Source organism: Hyaena hyaena, unplaced genomic scaffold (genome assembly GCF_003009895.1).
Source record: "Hyaena hyaena isolate Hyena2069 unplaced genomic scaffold, ASM300989v1 scaffold_11, whole genome shotgun sequence".
Taxonomy (NCBI): domain Eukaryota; kingdom Metazoa; phylum Chordata; class Mammalia; order Carnivora; family Hyaenidae; genus Hyaena; species Hyaena hyaena.
Window position 1 is genome coordinate 1,215,974 of NW_024080643.1, and position 18,072 is coordinate 1,234,045.

Sequence of the window (18,072 nt, forward strand, 5' to 3'; positions counted from 1 at the left end):
TCATGCTAAGAGACTGCACTACATCATGGTAGCAATTTGCATAACAATGCATTTATAGCACAGTAGGCAGAATGCTGAACACATAAATGTCAGAAATCACAATGGAAAACGCAGCTCTCAAGGACCATTTGCATTAATTATTGCTGGACCAGCTCCCATAGCTCTTTGAAGCTGACAAACGGAGTGGGCGAAATACCAGGTGTGTAACCTTTCAGATCTGTGGATATACTCTTAAAGGAAAGTTGGGTTTTTGTGCCCTACTTTTGAGGAGCTGCCACAAAACAAGAAGTTTCACGCTCTGCAGGTAGCTTAACAGCATGGCATTTTATGAATTCTCCTCTGGTACTACAGGTGTTCCATAATGCTTCCCAGATCACCCAAAATCTTTTTTAAAGTTTTTATTTATTTATTTTGAGAGAGAGAGCAAGAGCAAGTGGGGCAGGGGCAGAGAGAGGGGGAGAGAGAGAGAATCTCAAACAGGCTCTGAACTGTCAGCACAGAGCCTAATGTGGGGCTCGAACTCATAAACCAGGAGATCATGACCTGAGCCAAAGTCAGATGCTTAAACTGACTGAGCCACCCAGGTGCCCCTCTTGTTGTTTTAACAAAAGAATTTGAGATACAGCAGAGGAAGATAAATATATCTTTTCCCTTAGATCATTCTGGGGCATTTAATTATAATTGTGAAAGAGCACACCACTAAACTGGAAATAGAAGATGAGGCGGTTAGCCGTTTAAAACTCAAGAGCCCTAAGAAAACAACAACAACAAAAATCAAACACCCCATGAACTCCTTAAGGGACAACTTTTTTTTTTTTTTTTTTTTTTTGCAGTTAAGATTTATTGTGACTTCATGCTGCCAACATTTCGTTTTTAGAAAGGCCAGAAAAATAAATTGAATCATTAAAACTTCAGTTACTTAAAGAAACAGGCAAGATTTAAGGTATACTCCAAGGAAGAGTTAAAACATTTTGACAGAAACATTTTTTTCCCCTCAGAAAAATGGAGAAGACAACATATTACACAATTATTTTGTCTGAAAAGTTGGTGACAACACATTGTACTCAGTGTCTTCTTGATGACAGCTCTAATGAAACATAGTCAGCAAATTTGAAAATAATGTACATAACAGTAGAACTTCCTGTTAGCCTATAATAAAATACAAAGGTTAAAAAAATACCTAAGTTATCTTCCCACATGATACAAAATTTGGCTATACTTCATAATAAATTAAAGCCAAAAATGAAAATTATTAAAAATTTTATCTGGAATAAAGTGATATCTTTTTTTTTTTTTTTTTACAAATAGTTTATTGTCAAATTAGTTTCTACATAACACTCAGTGCTCATCCCCAAAGTGCCCTCCTTCATGCCCATCCCCCCCTCCCCCCCACATCCATCAGTCCTCAGTTTTTGTCAGCATTCAAGAGTCTCTCATGGTTTGCCTCTCTCCCTTTCCCCCACTATTTCCGCCCTTCTTCTCCCCCTTGGTCCTCCGTCAAGTTCCTCCTAATCCTCCTATACGTGCAAACATATGGTATTTGTCCTTCTCTGCCTGACTTATTTCGCTCAGCATAACACCCTCAAGGTCCATCCATGTTGCTACACATGGCCAGATTTCATTGTTTCTCATTGCCATGTAGTATTCCATGGTATAGATAAACCACATCTTCTTGATCCATTCATCTGTTGATGGACACTTAGGCTCTTTCCATGTTTTAGCTATTGTGGAGAGTGCTGCTATGAACATTGGGGTACATGTGCTCCTATGCCTCAGCATTTCTGTATCCCTTGGGTAAATTCCTAGCAGTGCTATTGCTGGGTCATAAGGGAGTTCTATTGTTAGTTTCCTGAGGAACCTCCACACTGTTTTCCAGAGGGGCTGTACCAGTTTACATTCCCACCAACAGTGCAGGAGGGTGCCCGTTTCTCCACATCCTCGCCAGCATCTAGAGTTCTCTGATTTGCTCATTTTAGCCACTCTGACTGGCGTGAGGTGGTATCTCAGTGTGGTTTTGATTTGTATTTCCCTGATGAGGAGGGATGCTGAGCATCGTTTCATGTGTCTGTTGGCCATCTGGATGTCCTCTTTGGAGAAGTGTCTGTTCATGTCTTCTGCCCATTTCTTCACTGGGTTGTTTGTTTTTCGGGCGTGGAGTTTGGTGAGTTCCTTAAGGGACAACTTTTATGTTATCATTAAAGTCAAGGTGGACTCACCCATAAAATCAGAAACTGATGAAGCAGCTACAAATTTTCTATGCAATTTTCTTTTCATGCTGTCTTTTGCAAGTTCCTTCATAAAAGGGTTGGAAGGGAAGAGAAGGGTACACAGATTTTCAGCTTCAGATCTAATTGTTAGCAGCACTGGTCCAGGATCTTAAGGTGGGTTGGGGAGCCTTGGGGAGCCTCTAATATTTACAAAGAACCGTATTCTTATGGTTGACCTGCATGGGATGCTGCTCCCTATCATTGCTGTCTGGCAACGTCTACTGATCGTTTCGATTTGTGCCTGTGGGTTTTCTGCACTCAACATTATGTCTACATGATATGCCTTCTTGTATACTCATTTCCCTTTCACAGCACTTAGCATAACTGTAATTAAATAATTAATCATGTAAGTACAGATTCTATGTTTCTCTTCTGTTACACCCTCGGATCCATAGGGACAAAAACTGTCTGTCTCCTACATCATGATTTCCCCAAGTACCCAGCACAGGGCTCAACTCAAAGAAGGGGCTCAGTAAACATTTGCTGAAAGAGCTGATGCTCATGCAACCAAATTTCACCTGTCCTCACTCCCTAGGATGGCTAAGAGTTGACTCTGGTGTCATAGCTTGTGCTTCACAGCACTTCCTGGCCTGCTGGGAGGGGCGGGGAACCTCCCCACTGAAGGCCAGAAAGAACAGAAAACAGGCCTTCTGGGACACCCAGGAACACGACTCTTAGAATGATGAAGTGGACAGACCCTCTTTCCAGACATTCCATACATCATCCCCATGATATTTTCCTGTCTCCGTGACCTCACGCAAAGGAATGGCCTCCAACTTATTGCTTTCGTTTTCCTCCAACAGAGATTCTTTCTAAACACTTCTACTCCACTATCAACTCCTCTGTCCCCAAGCTATTGCTGGTTCCCCTGCTGGCTTCACAGTGACAAATAAGTGACTGCAACGGAGACTCAGCCTCAGGGAGAACACAGTGGACACAAAGCAATAACACCCTCCATGGTGAAGATCCAGACAACCTAATTGCTTCCACCTTGTCTCCTTCGGGTGCCCCTCCTGGGAGGTTTGTGAACACGCCTGAGTCCACATTGAGGGACGCCATGACTCTTGTGATCAGAGCACAACATGAACTTGGAGCTGTTTATGTTAAAAGAGCATATATCACAGGTTACAGTAACAACAATCCCCACATCAAGCTAGAGCTGAGATTCTAATAGCACTTAAAGCAATCCTTTCACCTGCTGTTTTTTCTAAAGCAGAGTACTTGATTTCAGCGAGCTCTTCTTCAACCTCTTCATTTAAGGTGTGCTCAGAGAGGGGAAATGGTGTTTGGCTGGATTTGAGGGACAGCGGGGTGGATCTGCTTCAGCAACTCATTGAGTTCAGTGGACTCGCTCAAATAATGTTGACCAGACACTTGTACTTTTAAATTAGAGTTTGCCCGCAAATACCTAAATTTGTGGAATTTAATTCAGAAATAGGAATCTACTTTTAAATTAGTCAAACAGAATTGTTATAATACAAGTAGAATAGTGGCCTTGCTATTCCCAGAGTTTTTTCTTTTTTTTCTTCTCTTCTCTGACAAGATACCAACTGTTCATTTTCTATATAATAGGAAATCCTTCCATTCTGTAGGGTGAATAAAGCAACTGCATTTTCTGTAATACATCACGTCAACATGACAGAATCAGAGGGCATATTGACCAAGAAGTCATCTATCTTCAAATCAATATTTTCAACTGAAAATATTTTCCTATTTGCTATAACAACTTCAAACCAGTTTGAAGGGGCAACGGATAAAGCTGAAATTCATGTAAAATTATAGGGATCAGGGCACTGCTGAGATTTTGTATTTGACATGAACAGCAGGAAAACTTTTCATGAAAATTTTGAGAAAAAGGACTATTGAGAGACCATGGCTAAGCTTCTAAAATTCTTCCAACAGCTATGGACAGGATGTTCAGCACGTTTTCTTTTTCAACCATTAGCACTAAACACTACAACTTTCTGTTGTCACCACACCAATGTCTATGGGGTAGTGATCATTATTTAAATTTTTTTTTAAATGTTTATTCTTGAGAGAGAGAGAGACAGAGCATGAGTGGTAGAGAGTCAGAGAGAGGGGGAGACACAGAATCTGAAACAGGCTCCAGGCTCTGAGCTGTCAGCACAGAACCCGATGCAGGGCTCGAACCCACAAACTGTGAGATTATGACCTGAGCCAAGGTTGGATGCTTAACCCACTGAGCCACCCAGGCGCCCTGAGGTAGTGATCATTATTAACCAAACAGGAAGACAATATTACGTGAGTTGCTCACATATTATATCTCTAATCAAGTTTACTATGGTGTACTAGTTAGCTCTCAGCTTACGTCTGAAAACCCGGGAAAGGAAGAGCATGGACAGATTACAGAATTATTGTAGGGGGTCTGAGGGACACTATGGGAGGTCACCAGCACTGACCTAGGAAGAAGAACTCAATTGCTAAGATGTAATTCGATGGTAGTTATTCTAATAAATGGAATTAATTGGTCTCCATTGGAATAAGAATAGTTAGGCAGCATGGCACAGAGCTTAAGTTTTTTTTAAGTTTATTTATTTATTTTCAGAGAGACAGCATGAGCTGGGGAGAGGCAGAGAGAGGGAGAAAGAGACAGAATCCCAACTCACAGACCGTGAGATCATGACCTGAGCCGAAACCAGGAGTTAGACGCTTAACTGACTGAGCCACCCAGAGCCTCCTTCTCAGAGCAAATTATTATCCTGTTTTTATTGAGTTATTTTAATATATTTCATTGCTAAATGAAAACATGGAAAAGTACGGAAAAGTTCTAACACTAGAGAAAGAAGATCAAAGTGAAAAATGAACATTCTTTCTTCCTATTGCAATTATTCTTCCCACTAAACCCCACACTGACAATAGCTGTTATTTACTTAAATGATGCTTTCTACTCTTTTTTTCAGTAACACAAAAAGATATACATAAAAAAATTTATTTTTATTTCAGGTTTGGCAAAAATGGGCTATTCTGCAGCTTCCATCCTTTAGCAATATATTATGGACATCTTTCCATATAACTCATATAGGTCTGTCTCATTCTTTAAAATTTTTTTTTTGAAGTTTATGGATTTATTTTGAGAGACAGAGAGAGCAGTCAGAGGAGGGGCAGAGAGAGGAAGAGAGAGAATCCAAAGCTGACTCTGTGCTGACAGCAGAGAGCCCAATGTGGGACCTGAACTACAAGATCATGACCTGACCCGAAGTTGGATGCTTAACCAACTGAGCCATCCAGGTGTCCCCATCATTCTTTTGAAAGATGAAACAACAGTCTAGTAAATAGATGTATCATAGCTTATTTAAGTATCTCCATATTGATGCATATTTAGATTGTTTCCAAGTTTTTAGTATTATAATCATTGCTGCCTAAGCAAGAATTTTTGTAAGAGAGGTTCCCAGAAGTAGAGACACTGGATTACACATTTAAATTTTCATACATGACCATTTGTCCTCTACAAGTTAGTGCAGATTTATATTTCCATTAATACTACCACAGTGTTCATTTGTCATATTCTTACTAATGCTGGCTGTAATAAACTTTTCTAATTTTTTCTAATCCAAATAAAAATGATGGTATCTCATTAAAAAAAACTAATGTATTTAGTTACTAGTGCATTTGAACATCTTTTCATATGTTTATGGCTACTATTTTGTACTTCTGTGTGAATTACCCATTCACACCTTCTACCTGTTTTTCTAATTAAGTTTTATTTTTCCTGTTTATTTTCATCGAACACTTTGTTGCGGCATTTTCATTCAGTCTATCTCCTTAATTCTAGGTCTTTCGTTGTGGAAAATTATAAAGTTTTACGTGGTTCAATTTATCAGTTTTTAAACATTTCCTGGTTTCATATCATGTTTAGAAAAGCATTCCCTATTCTAAAGTTTTAAACTATTTTCTAATTATTTTGTTATCAGGATAGATATGGTTTGCAACAAAGATGTTTCCTACTATGTTGTTCAACACATATATTTTTTAGTTTACAGAATTAAATCTTAAAAGTGTATGCTGGGAAGTAAGTCTCTCTCTTCTGAAGAAATGACATGCTCTTTTTTTCCTTGATTGTGTTTCTTCTTTTGATCTTGTATTCAGGAAGCTGAGCCTTGTTTTATCAGGATTTTCCTGTTTTTACTGAAATTTTATCTTTGAATCTGTGTTATTTTGTGCCCTTTATTGCACATGACTCTGGTCTCTTCTGAAGTCAGAAAGCAATTAAATAATAAATAAATTATAAAATGAATAAATAAATAACAAAGGGAAAGTGATCAAATAAATAATAAAACCTATTATATCTAATTATATCTAATTTAAACTTTTTCTGGTCATTGTTTCTTACTATACTTTACTCTGAATTTTTGGCCTGCTAGAATTAACTGAAATTTGGCTGATAAGACTATAGATCTCTTGGGGCACCTGAGTGGCTCATCGGTTAAGCAGCCGACTTCGGCTCAGGTCATGATCTCATGGTTGGCAGGTTTGAGTGCCGCATCAGGCTCTGCGCTGACAGCTCAGAGCCCAGAGCCTGCTTCGGATTCTGTGTGTGTGTCTCTCTCTCTCTGCCCCTCCCCTGCTCACACTCTGTCTCTGTCTCTCAAAAATAAATAATAAAAATAAATTAAAAAAAAAAGACTATAGATCTCTTGCTCTCACTGCATTTATTGGTTTATAGCTCTGTTTACCTTATTGTAAGCTTCTTAAAAGTAAGAACTTTTCTAATTATCCGTGAATCCAAATCACCCTACGGCTGAAAATAAGTACGTTGATATTTCCTGAATGAATGATCCAGAAAAAAGTCACTCACAAGAAAGCTCACATCAGAAATCTGGGTTAAAGGTAACAGTCCACGTACTCCCATGATATTTCTATTGTGGGTACATGTTGCAACTACAATTGTGGATAATAATAATTGAGCAAAGATACAAGAGCTCTGCCATCATTAGCCTGGAATCACCAAGGGAAAGATTAGAAGCATTGCATCACAGAAATGTTTCCAACAACACAGGTTAAAAAACAAGGGTTGGCATTATCTAAGTCCTTAAGATACCCAAACACCTTACAATCCCAAGAAACCCAATTATTTGGGATTTAATTGTAATCTGCATGCCTACCTTCCGATTTTTAAGAAGCTTTGATGACACAAGGCAATGTGAAAGCTGATTTTATTTCTGAAACTAGATTTTATTTAACCTTAGAAATTCAAACCAATGGAATAAATCCAAAGCTAACACACAGAGATAAAATTCATCTTTTAGCAATAACTTTGAAATACAAGAAAGCCTTCAGTGTTGGAATTAGATCAAACTTGGAAGGCCAAGTCCTGAAATCTTTAAAATGAGCTTCTCACTTCATTTTCCTGAACCATACCTTTCCCTGACATCTCGATTCCATTTTCTCTGGGATTTTAAGCAATGTGTGTGGGCTCCTTACCCTAGCTGGGCAACAAAGCAAGTATGGCTTCTCCCTCACTGATCTCGTATTCTTGATGGATGGGGAAAGGAAAGAACATATCTTTTTCTTTCCTTTTTAATTTTTTATTTTAGAGAGGGAGAGGGCACGAGCTGGGGAGAGGGGTAGAGGGGGAGAGAGAGAATCTTAAGCAGGTTCCACACTCAGCATGGAGCCTGACATGGGGCTCAATCCCACAACCTTGGGATCATGACCTGAAATCAAGAGTTGCATGCTCAACCGATTGAGCCTCCCAGATGTGCTATGACAGAACATATCTTAGACCAGCTAGCACTCCAACATGAACCACCCCATGAGGCTGGCTGAGGCCAAGGAAGATGATCCACATTAGACTGTAGAATAATAACTCGTTATAACACTGTTTCTGCAATTATTTCTTTGTGCTTCTCTACCACCAGCCTGTGAACATTTCTGGGACAGGAACTGTGTCTCACTCATTTTTCTATCTCCAGACCATTCTACCTCCAGAACAGATACTCAGTAGCCCAGTAAGTGAACTGGTAAGGGAAGAGCCACGATACAATGTACTTTGGTCTGGAATAGGGAAGAAAGCAACTATCACATCATCATAACATTTTTAACTTAGAAGAACAGGTCCAGTAAATCTACTGGATGCCCTGTAGGTCAGCTTGAAAGAAAGTATACTTGAATTGTTGACAAAGAAAGCGATGGCTTATCATAAGAAGAAACCGAGGAAGCACAGACTTAAATTTTGCCTCTGGAAAAAAATCACACACATGTCTCCATTCGGGGAGGGCTAGGTGAGTGTTTTCACACACACAATGATTTCAGCTTCTATGAAAAGTCTCCTACTTCTCTTAAAGGCATTATTTAGAATTTTAAGGAAAACCTGCAGATCATGTATCGGTATGCTGAGCTACGAGCCCGGAGTAACAAAAGCCCACATAGAAGTCATGGCCTCACCAGCTGAACTCTGTACCAGACCATCTCAAGGAGGACCTAGCCTGAGGCAAGAAGCCCTTGGTGCTATTCTGTTACCACTACCTTGTGGGTAACACGGAACTTGATGTTAATAGACATACTGTGGATGACAGATGAATTCTGATACCCTCCCCCCCATCTGAATAGTCATACTATTATGGAAAAAGCACTAGAAACATACACAACACATTTATTTTCTGATGCCATCAGATGACCTTGGACAAGTGTGTCACACCCTGAGTTGTGGTCTGTCCTTCTCTCCTTTGTGAAAGAACATCTTTCTGCCTGCCTCTCAGGGTTTCTGTGGGGACCAAATTAGATCCAGTACATTAAAATGTTTTATCAAGTATTACAAAGTGGAAGAGAATTCCTGTTATCAAGATCACATGGCTTTAAGAAAATCCTTATGAAGCTGAAATATTTGAAAAAATAATAAAAATTTAAAAAAATTTTATTTATTTTGAGAGACAGAGGGAGAGAGAGAGAGCGCACGCACATGAGCAGAGTAGGAGCACAGACAGAGGGAGAGAGAGAATCGCAAGGAGGCTCCGTGCCACAGAGCCAGATGCAGGGCTCGATCCCATGAATGGTGAGATCATGACCAGACCTGAAATCAAGAGTCAGATGCTTAACTAACTGAGCCACCCAGGTAGCCCAATAATGAAAGTTTTATGGGCCTAAATACTGTTGCTACCATACGTGACATACTTGATTTCCATTTAACCCTCCTTCAACTAAAATAGCCTCTCTGTCGACACATTTTATTGTATTATTACACAACACTTTAAGGATATACTAAAGTAGAGAGAGAGTCTAGTTAGTTTAATATATTCTATTAACCAGCTTCAACAGTGAGCAATGTGTGGTCAATGGGGCTTCCTCTTTGGTAAACACACAGACTCCCACCTGCTATCATCCCAAGTTACACTGAAGCAAATCCCAGACAGCATATCATTTCATGTGTCAATGGCTAAAATAGGACCCTTGTGAACAAATAACCACAATGACCACATCAAGCTTAAAATATTAGTACTATATTCCCATTTTCTCAGTTATCTTCCAAAAAAAAGTTTGCGGGGGTATATTTGTTTGGATTCCAACTTCGGTGGTGTGAGCCTGGAGCCAGAAGGGGAAGGGAGCTCCCAGATCCTTCTAGAAGCTTCTAGAAGCAGCAGCTCCTGTAGGGTGCCATGCCTCACTCCCGGAGGAGCAGTCAGACATTTGGTCCAATGGGCCTCCAGAGCCAAACACCAATCAGCTTAACACAGCTTGATTCTTGTTTTTTGTTGTTCTCCGCCCCCCTCCCCCCGAATCAAAACTGTGTGACTCATGGGTTAAGAGTCGGGGGAGAAGTGAGAGGTAGCTGTGAGAATTTAAACTTCTGAATGCATGAAAGTACCTTGAAAACAGTGGTATCATTGTTATTACTGACTTTAAATGCCCCTGGAAACTCATCTGCCATCCCATCTACATAACTGATGGACACGAGGGTTTGAAAAGACTTTTTAATGCAGAAAAGGCACTTGGCTATGGAGCTTCTCCAAGGCTCATATGGTCTTACCAGCGGGTACAGATGTGGATTTGGGCGCCGGGAGCAAACTCCTGCGGGGCGTTGTCACACTGGAGGGTGCAGGAGGGGCCGCCCGGCTGGCCCCCTTGGGTGTGTCTTTGGAAGGCAGAGCCGCCTTCAGAGCCGGCTGGTCTTCATTCCCGAAGGTTGACCCTGTGGGAGGCAGACAGGGTGTTAATTATAACTTCATGAAAAATGGATGGGCCCTCCTTGCCATTTGTGACTGCCAACCAACCGGAATGCCGTCATCTGCTTCAGAATTTGACCTGACGGTTTGTGAGTGGCCTTGAAAAGCCTTTCTCTGGGACCAGATGTGGAAAAGAGCTCCCTTTAGTCACTGAGGAAAGTCTGTCATTCAAATCCTCTGGGCGAGGGACTCCATAAAAGGGCAGCCTTTGAAGATTGTACACCTGTGTGCGCACACACACATAATTTGCTTATGCAGATGTATAACTGTATAATGTGTATATGATACGTGTTTATTTGGTAACTCACAGAGGATGAGTAATCCTTTTTTTGAAAACCAGTGTGAGTGACCCAGGAGAGGTGAGAGTAAGAATTGACACGTACATGCATGGCTGATCCAAGGAGCTTATGCAGAACTCCCTTCTACCCAAGTTATTTTACCTTGGGGTGAAGATAGAGGGGTGAGGACTGTGGGGACAGAGAATCTCCTCGAAACCCACAAAGCTTTTTTTTCTAGAAAGCTGAGGCCTCACCGAAATACAAAGCCCCTGAATGAGACCCTAGTTTACTGCAAAGGCAGAAGGTGCTTATTGATAATTTCAGTTTATCATTCAATACAAAAATATGTAGATTTTTTTGTCTGTAGGACAGTTTGTTTATAAATGACTGATCTGACATTGTGAACATACGGCTTATTGGGACATGGGTCAAGTTTAAATATGCAAGGTGGTGGTGGTCCCAAGTTTTTTTCTAGATCTTCCCCAAACTACTATGGTTTATACATCTGTAATCTCTTAAAGACAATGACAGAACCATTTATTCCTTGGGAAAGCATCAGTCCTTTAAACACACCTCTGAGTATGGCTATGAGCCCTAATCCACTAAATAGAGCCTGAATGGAACTATTGCTCCTTTGGAATTAAAACTATCCAGTTAGAAACGTGACCATCTACCGTGGAAAATACGCAATGACAGCTGGAAGAAGTATACAGAATTTTCGCGAAAGATTAAATTTTTTTGTTTTCATCATCTTAAAAGGATAGGAATAACATTCTATTTAGATAGAGCCTGCATAAGCATGATAACATTATTCAAATGGCTTTAGTGTTCAAAACATCCAGGAATTTTATGCATCCACTTAGAGTAAGAAATTCTGAAGACCTGAAAGTCTGTTTAAAATTGGTGAGATTTGTTTTGTTTCTAAAGAAAAGTGTATCTAGGAAGGAAAAATAAAGAATGTGCCATTTCCCAGCACAAAACGTACGTCCTATGGTTCTTTTAAGGTTGGTGCAAGGTTTAAAATAGTTCTAAACTGGGCTAGGAGAATGCTTTTGATCTATGCAAACAACAAATGCATTGAAACTTCACCAAAAGGATCTGCACTGTATCCTGAATATCAGATAAAAAAAGCACATGATTGATCCAAAAACCTCGTCAGGAAAAGGGATGCCACACACCTACGAAGCAAGGAGTCTTAGCTTCTGAACCATACAAGGGGCTCACGGGTCCAATTCTAGAAAGAGTGTCTGGAGGTAGGACATTCAGATGGAAGGAGGGGGCTCAGCCACTAGATACATTTCAGCTGGAATTATCTACTGCTTAGCCTACTGCTGATGTACAGCCAGAATAATCTATCACTAAAATGTGTAGTGGAAGCGGAATTGAACATAAAAAGTTTCACACAGAGTCTTTTTTACTTATTAAAGTTTCTTAAGAAGGGAAATATTTTGTGTCATTTGTAAAGTTCAAATGCCCTTTTATCAAATCCTCTTCCACCTGGCATCATCCTCTTACGTGAATTTTATTATTCAGAGAACATGCCAATTTAGAGATTTGGCGACTTTCCAGGCTGGGAAGTAATTCATCTGTTTGAAGTACAAAGTGTCAAGGAATCTATGTGGGTGATATACTCTCCTCTGAGCATGGTCTGAATTAACAAAAAAGAAAAGAACGTAAAATAAAATAGAGCACTATTCTTATCCATCATTGTGGGATACAGCTGGCAGTTAATAGTATCACTCTTTGAAAACCAGCTTAAGTCAGCCAGTGATTAAAGACTCATTTTTTAGTCAATGAAAAAGTACTCAGAATTTGGGAATTGCTGCTAAATTCTATAAATGCTCTGGGTACGTCACAATGCAGGCAACATTAAACCACTGCTTGATAAGAGGAAGAAAACAAATGGAAATAAACAAACGGCTTGTGTGAGCCCAGAAAATGTTCCAGAGGATTCAGTCGGTGGAAGTGCTTCATGTGTCTAATCCAGTCCCCTCACTGTGAACCAGCCTGGATCTGGCCTGAAGCACCCAGGTTAGCACCCGGGTAAATGGTGCAGACCGGGAAGCAGAACAACCAGAGTGTGGATACCACCTCCTTCGCCTTCACCTCTCTGCACCTGTTTCTTCATTGGCAAGTGGGGACACGGAGCATGGACCACACAGAGCTATCGTGGGAAGTGTAAGAGCTCATGTAAGTGGAGTTTTAAATGTTAATGCCATGCGTTCACACAAGAAAACAGCATGGTGTCTGGTGCATACTAGGCTCTCCCGTGTTAGGAACACACACAGGTTAGTTTTCAATTCAGTGGCCGGTCTTTACGGCAAATCAGTTTTTCATAGGACTTTGCAAAGTATCCAGAGATTGATATCAGATGGGCTGCTCTAAGTGAGAAGGAAGGAAAGGACTGAAATAAATCTGGTAGCCACTACAGGATGTAAGACTAAAGAGATACAGTATGATTGTCCTTCAAACATGTGTTGAACTACCTGAGGCAAAGGAAAAGGCGAGAATAAGAACAGAAGGGACCACCATGCCTGAGAGATACTGAACATCACTGGTTCCAGCATGGCTGAAACTGTTAGAAAACAGGGCATAAGCATATTTAACTTTCCCAGATGTTCAAAACGGCTTTCCAATTGCTTGTTGCAATTCACACTCATCACAGGTCATGACTGTTAGACTTTGATTAGTTAATGAAATTGGTTTTAATTTATTGGTCTCAGGCAGGCAGGGAGTTGGAACATGTTTTTCATATAGTTATTAGCTATTCATATTTTTTCTTCTATAAGATGCCTGCTCATAACCTCTGCCCATTTTTTCTATTTTGCCTTTCTAATTGACATAGAGGAGGTTTTTTTTTTTTTTTTTAAATATTCTGGATACTGATCCTTTATTGGTATATATTTTAAATATTCTCCTAGGCTATGAGTTGCCCCCCCACCCCCCCCCCCCCCAGTTACAGTGTCTTTATTCAGGAGTCTTTCATTTTAAGGCAGTTGATTTTTCTCAGTCTTTCTCCACTTGATTGATACCTTATACATCTTAGCTTTTCTGTCTCCACCTGAGATAATAAAGATGTTCTTCTGTGCATTCTTCTAAATGGCTTAAAACTTTATTTTTCACTTTAGATCAGTGCATCTGGGATGGAGCATGGAGTAGGGACTGAATTTGCTGCTGCTGTTTCTATACAGACAGCCAACTGTCCCAGCCCTGTACACTGGACTGTCCACCTCTCCTGCAGTGCCTTCACTGCCAGCGGTTGTGGGTCAGCCTTCCATACAGGCCTGATTATTCAGTAAGCTAACAGCCCCCAAATTTCAGTCATTTATCTCTCAATCATGAATCACCTCACACAGGTAATCCGGATGATCTGCTGTCCTGGGGAGCTCTGCTCCACTCAGGGACTCTGGCTCCTTCCATCTCATGCTCCTGCTCTCTCCTGCATCTTTCAACAGTCACATGCAGCTGGGGAGAAAATAAATTGTTCATGGAAGGATTTATGGGTCAGGCCTAGAAGTGGAGTGAATCACTTCGGCCATAAGTCCACTGGCTGGGAAACGTAAGTTCACTTTATGCCTAGGAGAGAAGGGAAATCATTTGGTGAACACCTATCCACCCTGCTGTACGAGGCTCCATTTCTGAACTCTATATTCTGTCTCACTGATCTCTTCCTCTGTCGCTATACCAACACCAGACTGCAATTATTTACTATCGCGTAAGACAAGTATTGGCATATGGAACCAGTATAAGACAAGTACCTCCAACTTTGTTCTTTCACTTTACAGTGGTCTTGACTCAAATATCCTTGACTTTTTCTCTTACATATACATTCTACAGTCTACTTGTCAAGTTCCAAGAAAAGTGGTCAGGATATCCAGTAGATACAATTAAATCTTTTTTTCTGAACTGCAACATAACCTAAGGAAGAGGAAGCACAGATTTCACTCAAGATCAGCAGACATATGCTGAGCACCAAGTCTACTAGAGGTGCCATGTTAGAGGAGAGAGATACAAAGAAGGCAGAGTTCCATGAAAGAGCAAACACCAAATCAGTAGTTCTAAAAAGCAGCAGCTGTACTCCTTAGGGGATCAAAATTTGTGGGAATATTTTGGGCTGAAGCAGTATCGGCCTTTAGTGGGTAGGGCTGTCAATACCTCTGTTCGGAAGATTTGCAGAAATGTAAGAGACCACGGAGGAAAGGGCTAATAAATGTGCTGAGGGGTACGACGTAGGGAGGAAAGAAAACAATGTTATTAAACAGTCAATGTCATAAAGGGAATTTCTCTATGCCATTCTTAACTTTGTGAGTTGCCAGCTTGTTCTTCTCAAGTCCTTCCTTTTTTAGTGCCCAGTGGTACCCCCTGAACTTGTCATGTTATTATCGCTGATGTGTGCAGGTGTTCCTCCGACTGCAGTAACTAAAGGACAATAGCCTGCTATTTCACTGCTGGACAGTGGCCATCTTTTGTAGATATCCAAATCATCCTATCATCCTCTTCCTGCTTGGAAGGTAAGATCTCCTTCATGAGAGCGTGAGAGTGTGCAAGGTGTATGTTCTGCATGGTTACAGAGTCCAGCTGGGTCCAGTTGACACTGTAAACCTAATTGCACTGTATTTTTCTCTTTAAACCACCAGGACAACTGCTTGTTCAGCACTAAATCCTAGAAGAAGGTGATTACTCTCCTCTCTCTCCAAGATGGCTCCTAGAGTTCATTACCCACAGTACTTACTTCCCTGAGCTAGTAGATCAAGTCCATCAAAATTTCATGGAGTTGGATGACTACCTCACACCATATGCAAAACCCAATTTAAAATGGATCTGGGCACCTGGGTGGCTCAGTTGGTTGAGCATCCGACTTCAGCTCAGGTCATGATCTTACAGTTCGTGGGTTTTGGCCCTGCGTTGGGCTCTGTGCTGACAGCTCAGAGACTGGAGCCTGCTTCAGATTCTGTGTCTTCCTCTCTCTCTGCCCCTCCCTGCTCACACTCTGTCTCTCTCTCAAAAATAAACATAAAAATAAATAAAAAATCAAATGGGTCAAAGACCTAATGTAAGCACTAAGATTACATATTTTTTAGAAGAAAACATAGATGTAAATCTTAATGACCTTGGGACTAGATAATAGTTTCTTAGATATAACACCTAAAGCACAAGTAACTAAAGAAAAAATAGATAAATAAGATTTCATCAAAATAAAAGCCTATGTGCATCAGAGGACACTTTTATTATTATTATTTTTTAATGTTTTATTTATTTCTTAGAAAGAAGGAGAGACAGCATGAACAGGGGAGGGTCAGAGAGACAGGGAGACACAGAATCTGAAACAGGCTCCAGGCTCTGAGCTGTCAGCACAGAGCCCGACGCGGGGCTCGAACCCATGAACTGTGAGATCATGACCTGAGCCGAAGTTGGACACTTAACCAACTGAGCCACCCAGGCACCCCAGAAGACACTATTAATAAAGTGAAAAGACAGCCTACAGAATCAAAAAAAAATTTTTCAAATCACTTATCTGGAAAAGGTCTAGGATCCAGAAGACATAAAGGAGATTTACAACCCAACAATAAAAAAGACAAATAATTCAAATAAAAATGAACACAGAATTTAAATAGACATTTCTTCCAAAGAATATATACAAGTAGCCAACAAGCAGATGAAAAGATGCCCAGCGTCTTTCGACACTAGGGAAATGCAAATCAAAGCAACCACTGTGAACCTGGGAGAGGCTATAATAAAAAATACAGACAATAGCAAGTGTTGGCGGAGATGCGGGGGACCTGGAACCTGCCACACATTGCCAGTGGGACTACAGAGTGCTGTAGGGGCTCAGGGCAACACACTCTTGTACGACACAGCAGAACAAGTTCCCGCGGGAGAAGGATGACACTTGATCCCTCCCTAAGCCCCTTCACGCCTCTCATCTACTCTCACAAAATCAGGTGTTAAGTCGGAGCTGCTCTGGTCCTACAGGACAGACACAGGAAGACACATGCAAATTCAGACCAGAAGAGGCTGCACTAAAGGCAGGCACTGGGAGGAGGGGGTGTGGCTGGGTAGGATACCTGGTACTCCCCTGCAAAGTCAGGAGCGGTACCTATTCAAGCTTCTCAAAAGGATAACTCTGGCTATGACTGAGGTCAGGATGAGACATTAGGGCTTCTGATCCATATTCCAATGTGCTCTTTCACTACTTCATCCATTGGAATTCTGAGAAGTTAGCCTGAATCTTAAGAAGAAGAAAGAATGGCAATGAGGGACAGACGTGAGGATGAGGTTCCCAAAAGGAAAGCTGTAGAAGAAAAGCAAAGCTGTTATTAATACTCAGGGCACTGCAGCCAAACTTTAAGAAACATGTTTCATTGATTTTGAATATTTATTCATATTATGATGATTATACTACTCTCTTCACTGATTTTTTTTTTTTTTTTTAACAATCCCAGGCAATCAGGTTGTATAATGTTCTGGCTGCATGATTGCCTAATTGATGCATATTTGATTGATTTAGCAGCAGTTATCACTTGGTGGCAAAATTTAGTTTAATAAAGTACTAACTGAATGTTTTATTTCCCACCTTCTGCATATTTTAGTCAGGTGTAGGTTTTATGTTGCGCGTTGAAGAGGAAAAGAAACCCGCCATCCTACGATTTCAGCAAGACTTTTTTTTTTTTGTCAAAATGAAGTAGGCCAAGCCTTCCAGGCTCCACACTAGGCAGGGGGCCCAGTACAGACACGGTCCTGTCCTCATATACCTTCCAGTGGGGGGACACTCAGACCCCAAACACACAGACAGACAGAAAGAAACGCAAGGGGCAGAGCTAGAGGGAAACCCAAGGGTGAGGGAGAGTGGGTGCTTGGGGACGGCTTCCCGGAAGGGGTGACACTTAAAGTAATCATCTCCCTCAGCTGCACACTAGCACCTCACCTCTTTTATTCATTAATATTAATGATATCATCATCATTCTAGAAACATAAGATGGGGTGCCACAGTCATCCTTGAGTCTCTCTCTCTTTTATCAACCTATGCAAGTCAGTGTGCTTCCGTTTCTATTCTGGACTTCAGATTGAAATCCCCTCTCTGCTCCTGTGGTACCCCCCCCACCGCCACTTACCCCCAAGGTCTGTCCCTTGAGACTTCTTGGAGAGAAGGTGGTGCTGGCTCCTCTCCTCTCCCCCAACCACCGAGCCCAGTTCACCCTCCTCACTGTTCCCAAAGCACAAGCCGCTCGATGCAGTCTTCCAAGTGCCAACCACTCTCTGGCATTAAATTCTTCCACTGTCGGGTCCCAGCTAGCTTTCCTGCCTTACTTCCTGCTCCCACAAGAATAGTACAAACTGCAGGCAGGA

At 41.1% G+C, this 18,072-nt stretch overlaps 1 protein-coding gene across 3 annotated transcripts in view; it reads right to left on the reverse strand.

The window, feature by feature from the left end:
- MTUS2 (microtubule associated scaffold protein 2) overlaps positions 1-18,072 on the reverse strand; it is a 350,179-nt gene that overhangs the window by 169,658 nt on the left and 162,449 nt on the right. For all 3 annotated transcript variants that reach the window (XM_039255683.1, XM_039255679.1, XM_039255682.1), the window contains one exon: positions 10,252-10,413. In XM_039255683.1, coding sequence (XP_039111614.1) covers positions 10,252-10,413 — 162 coding nt within the window. The remainder of the gene's footprint in view (positions 1-10,251; positions 10,414-18,072) is intronic.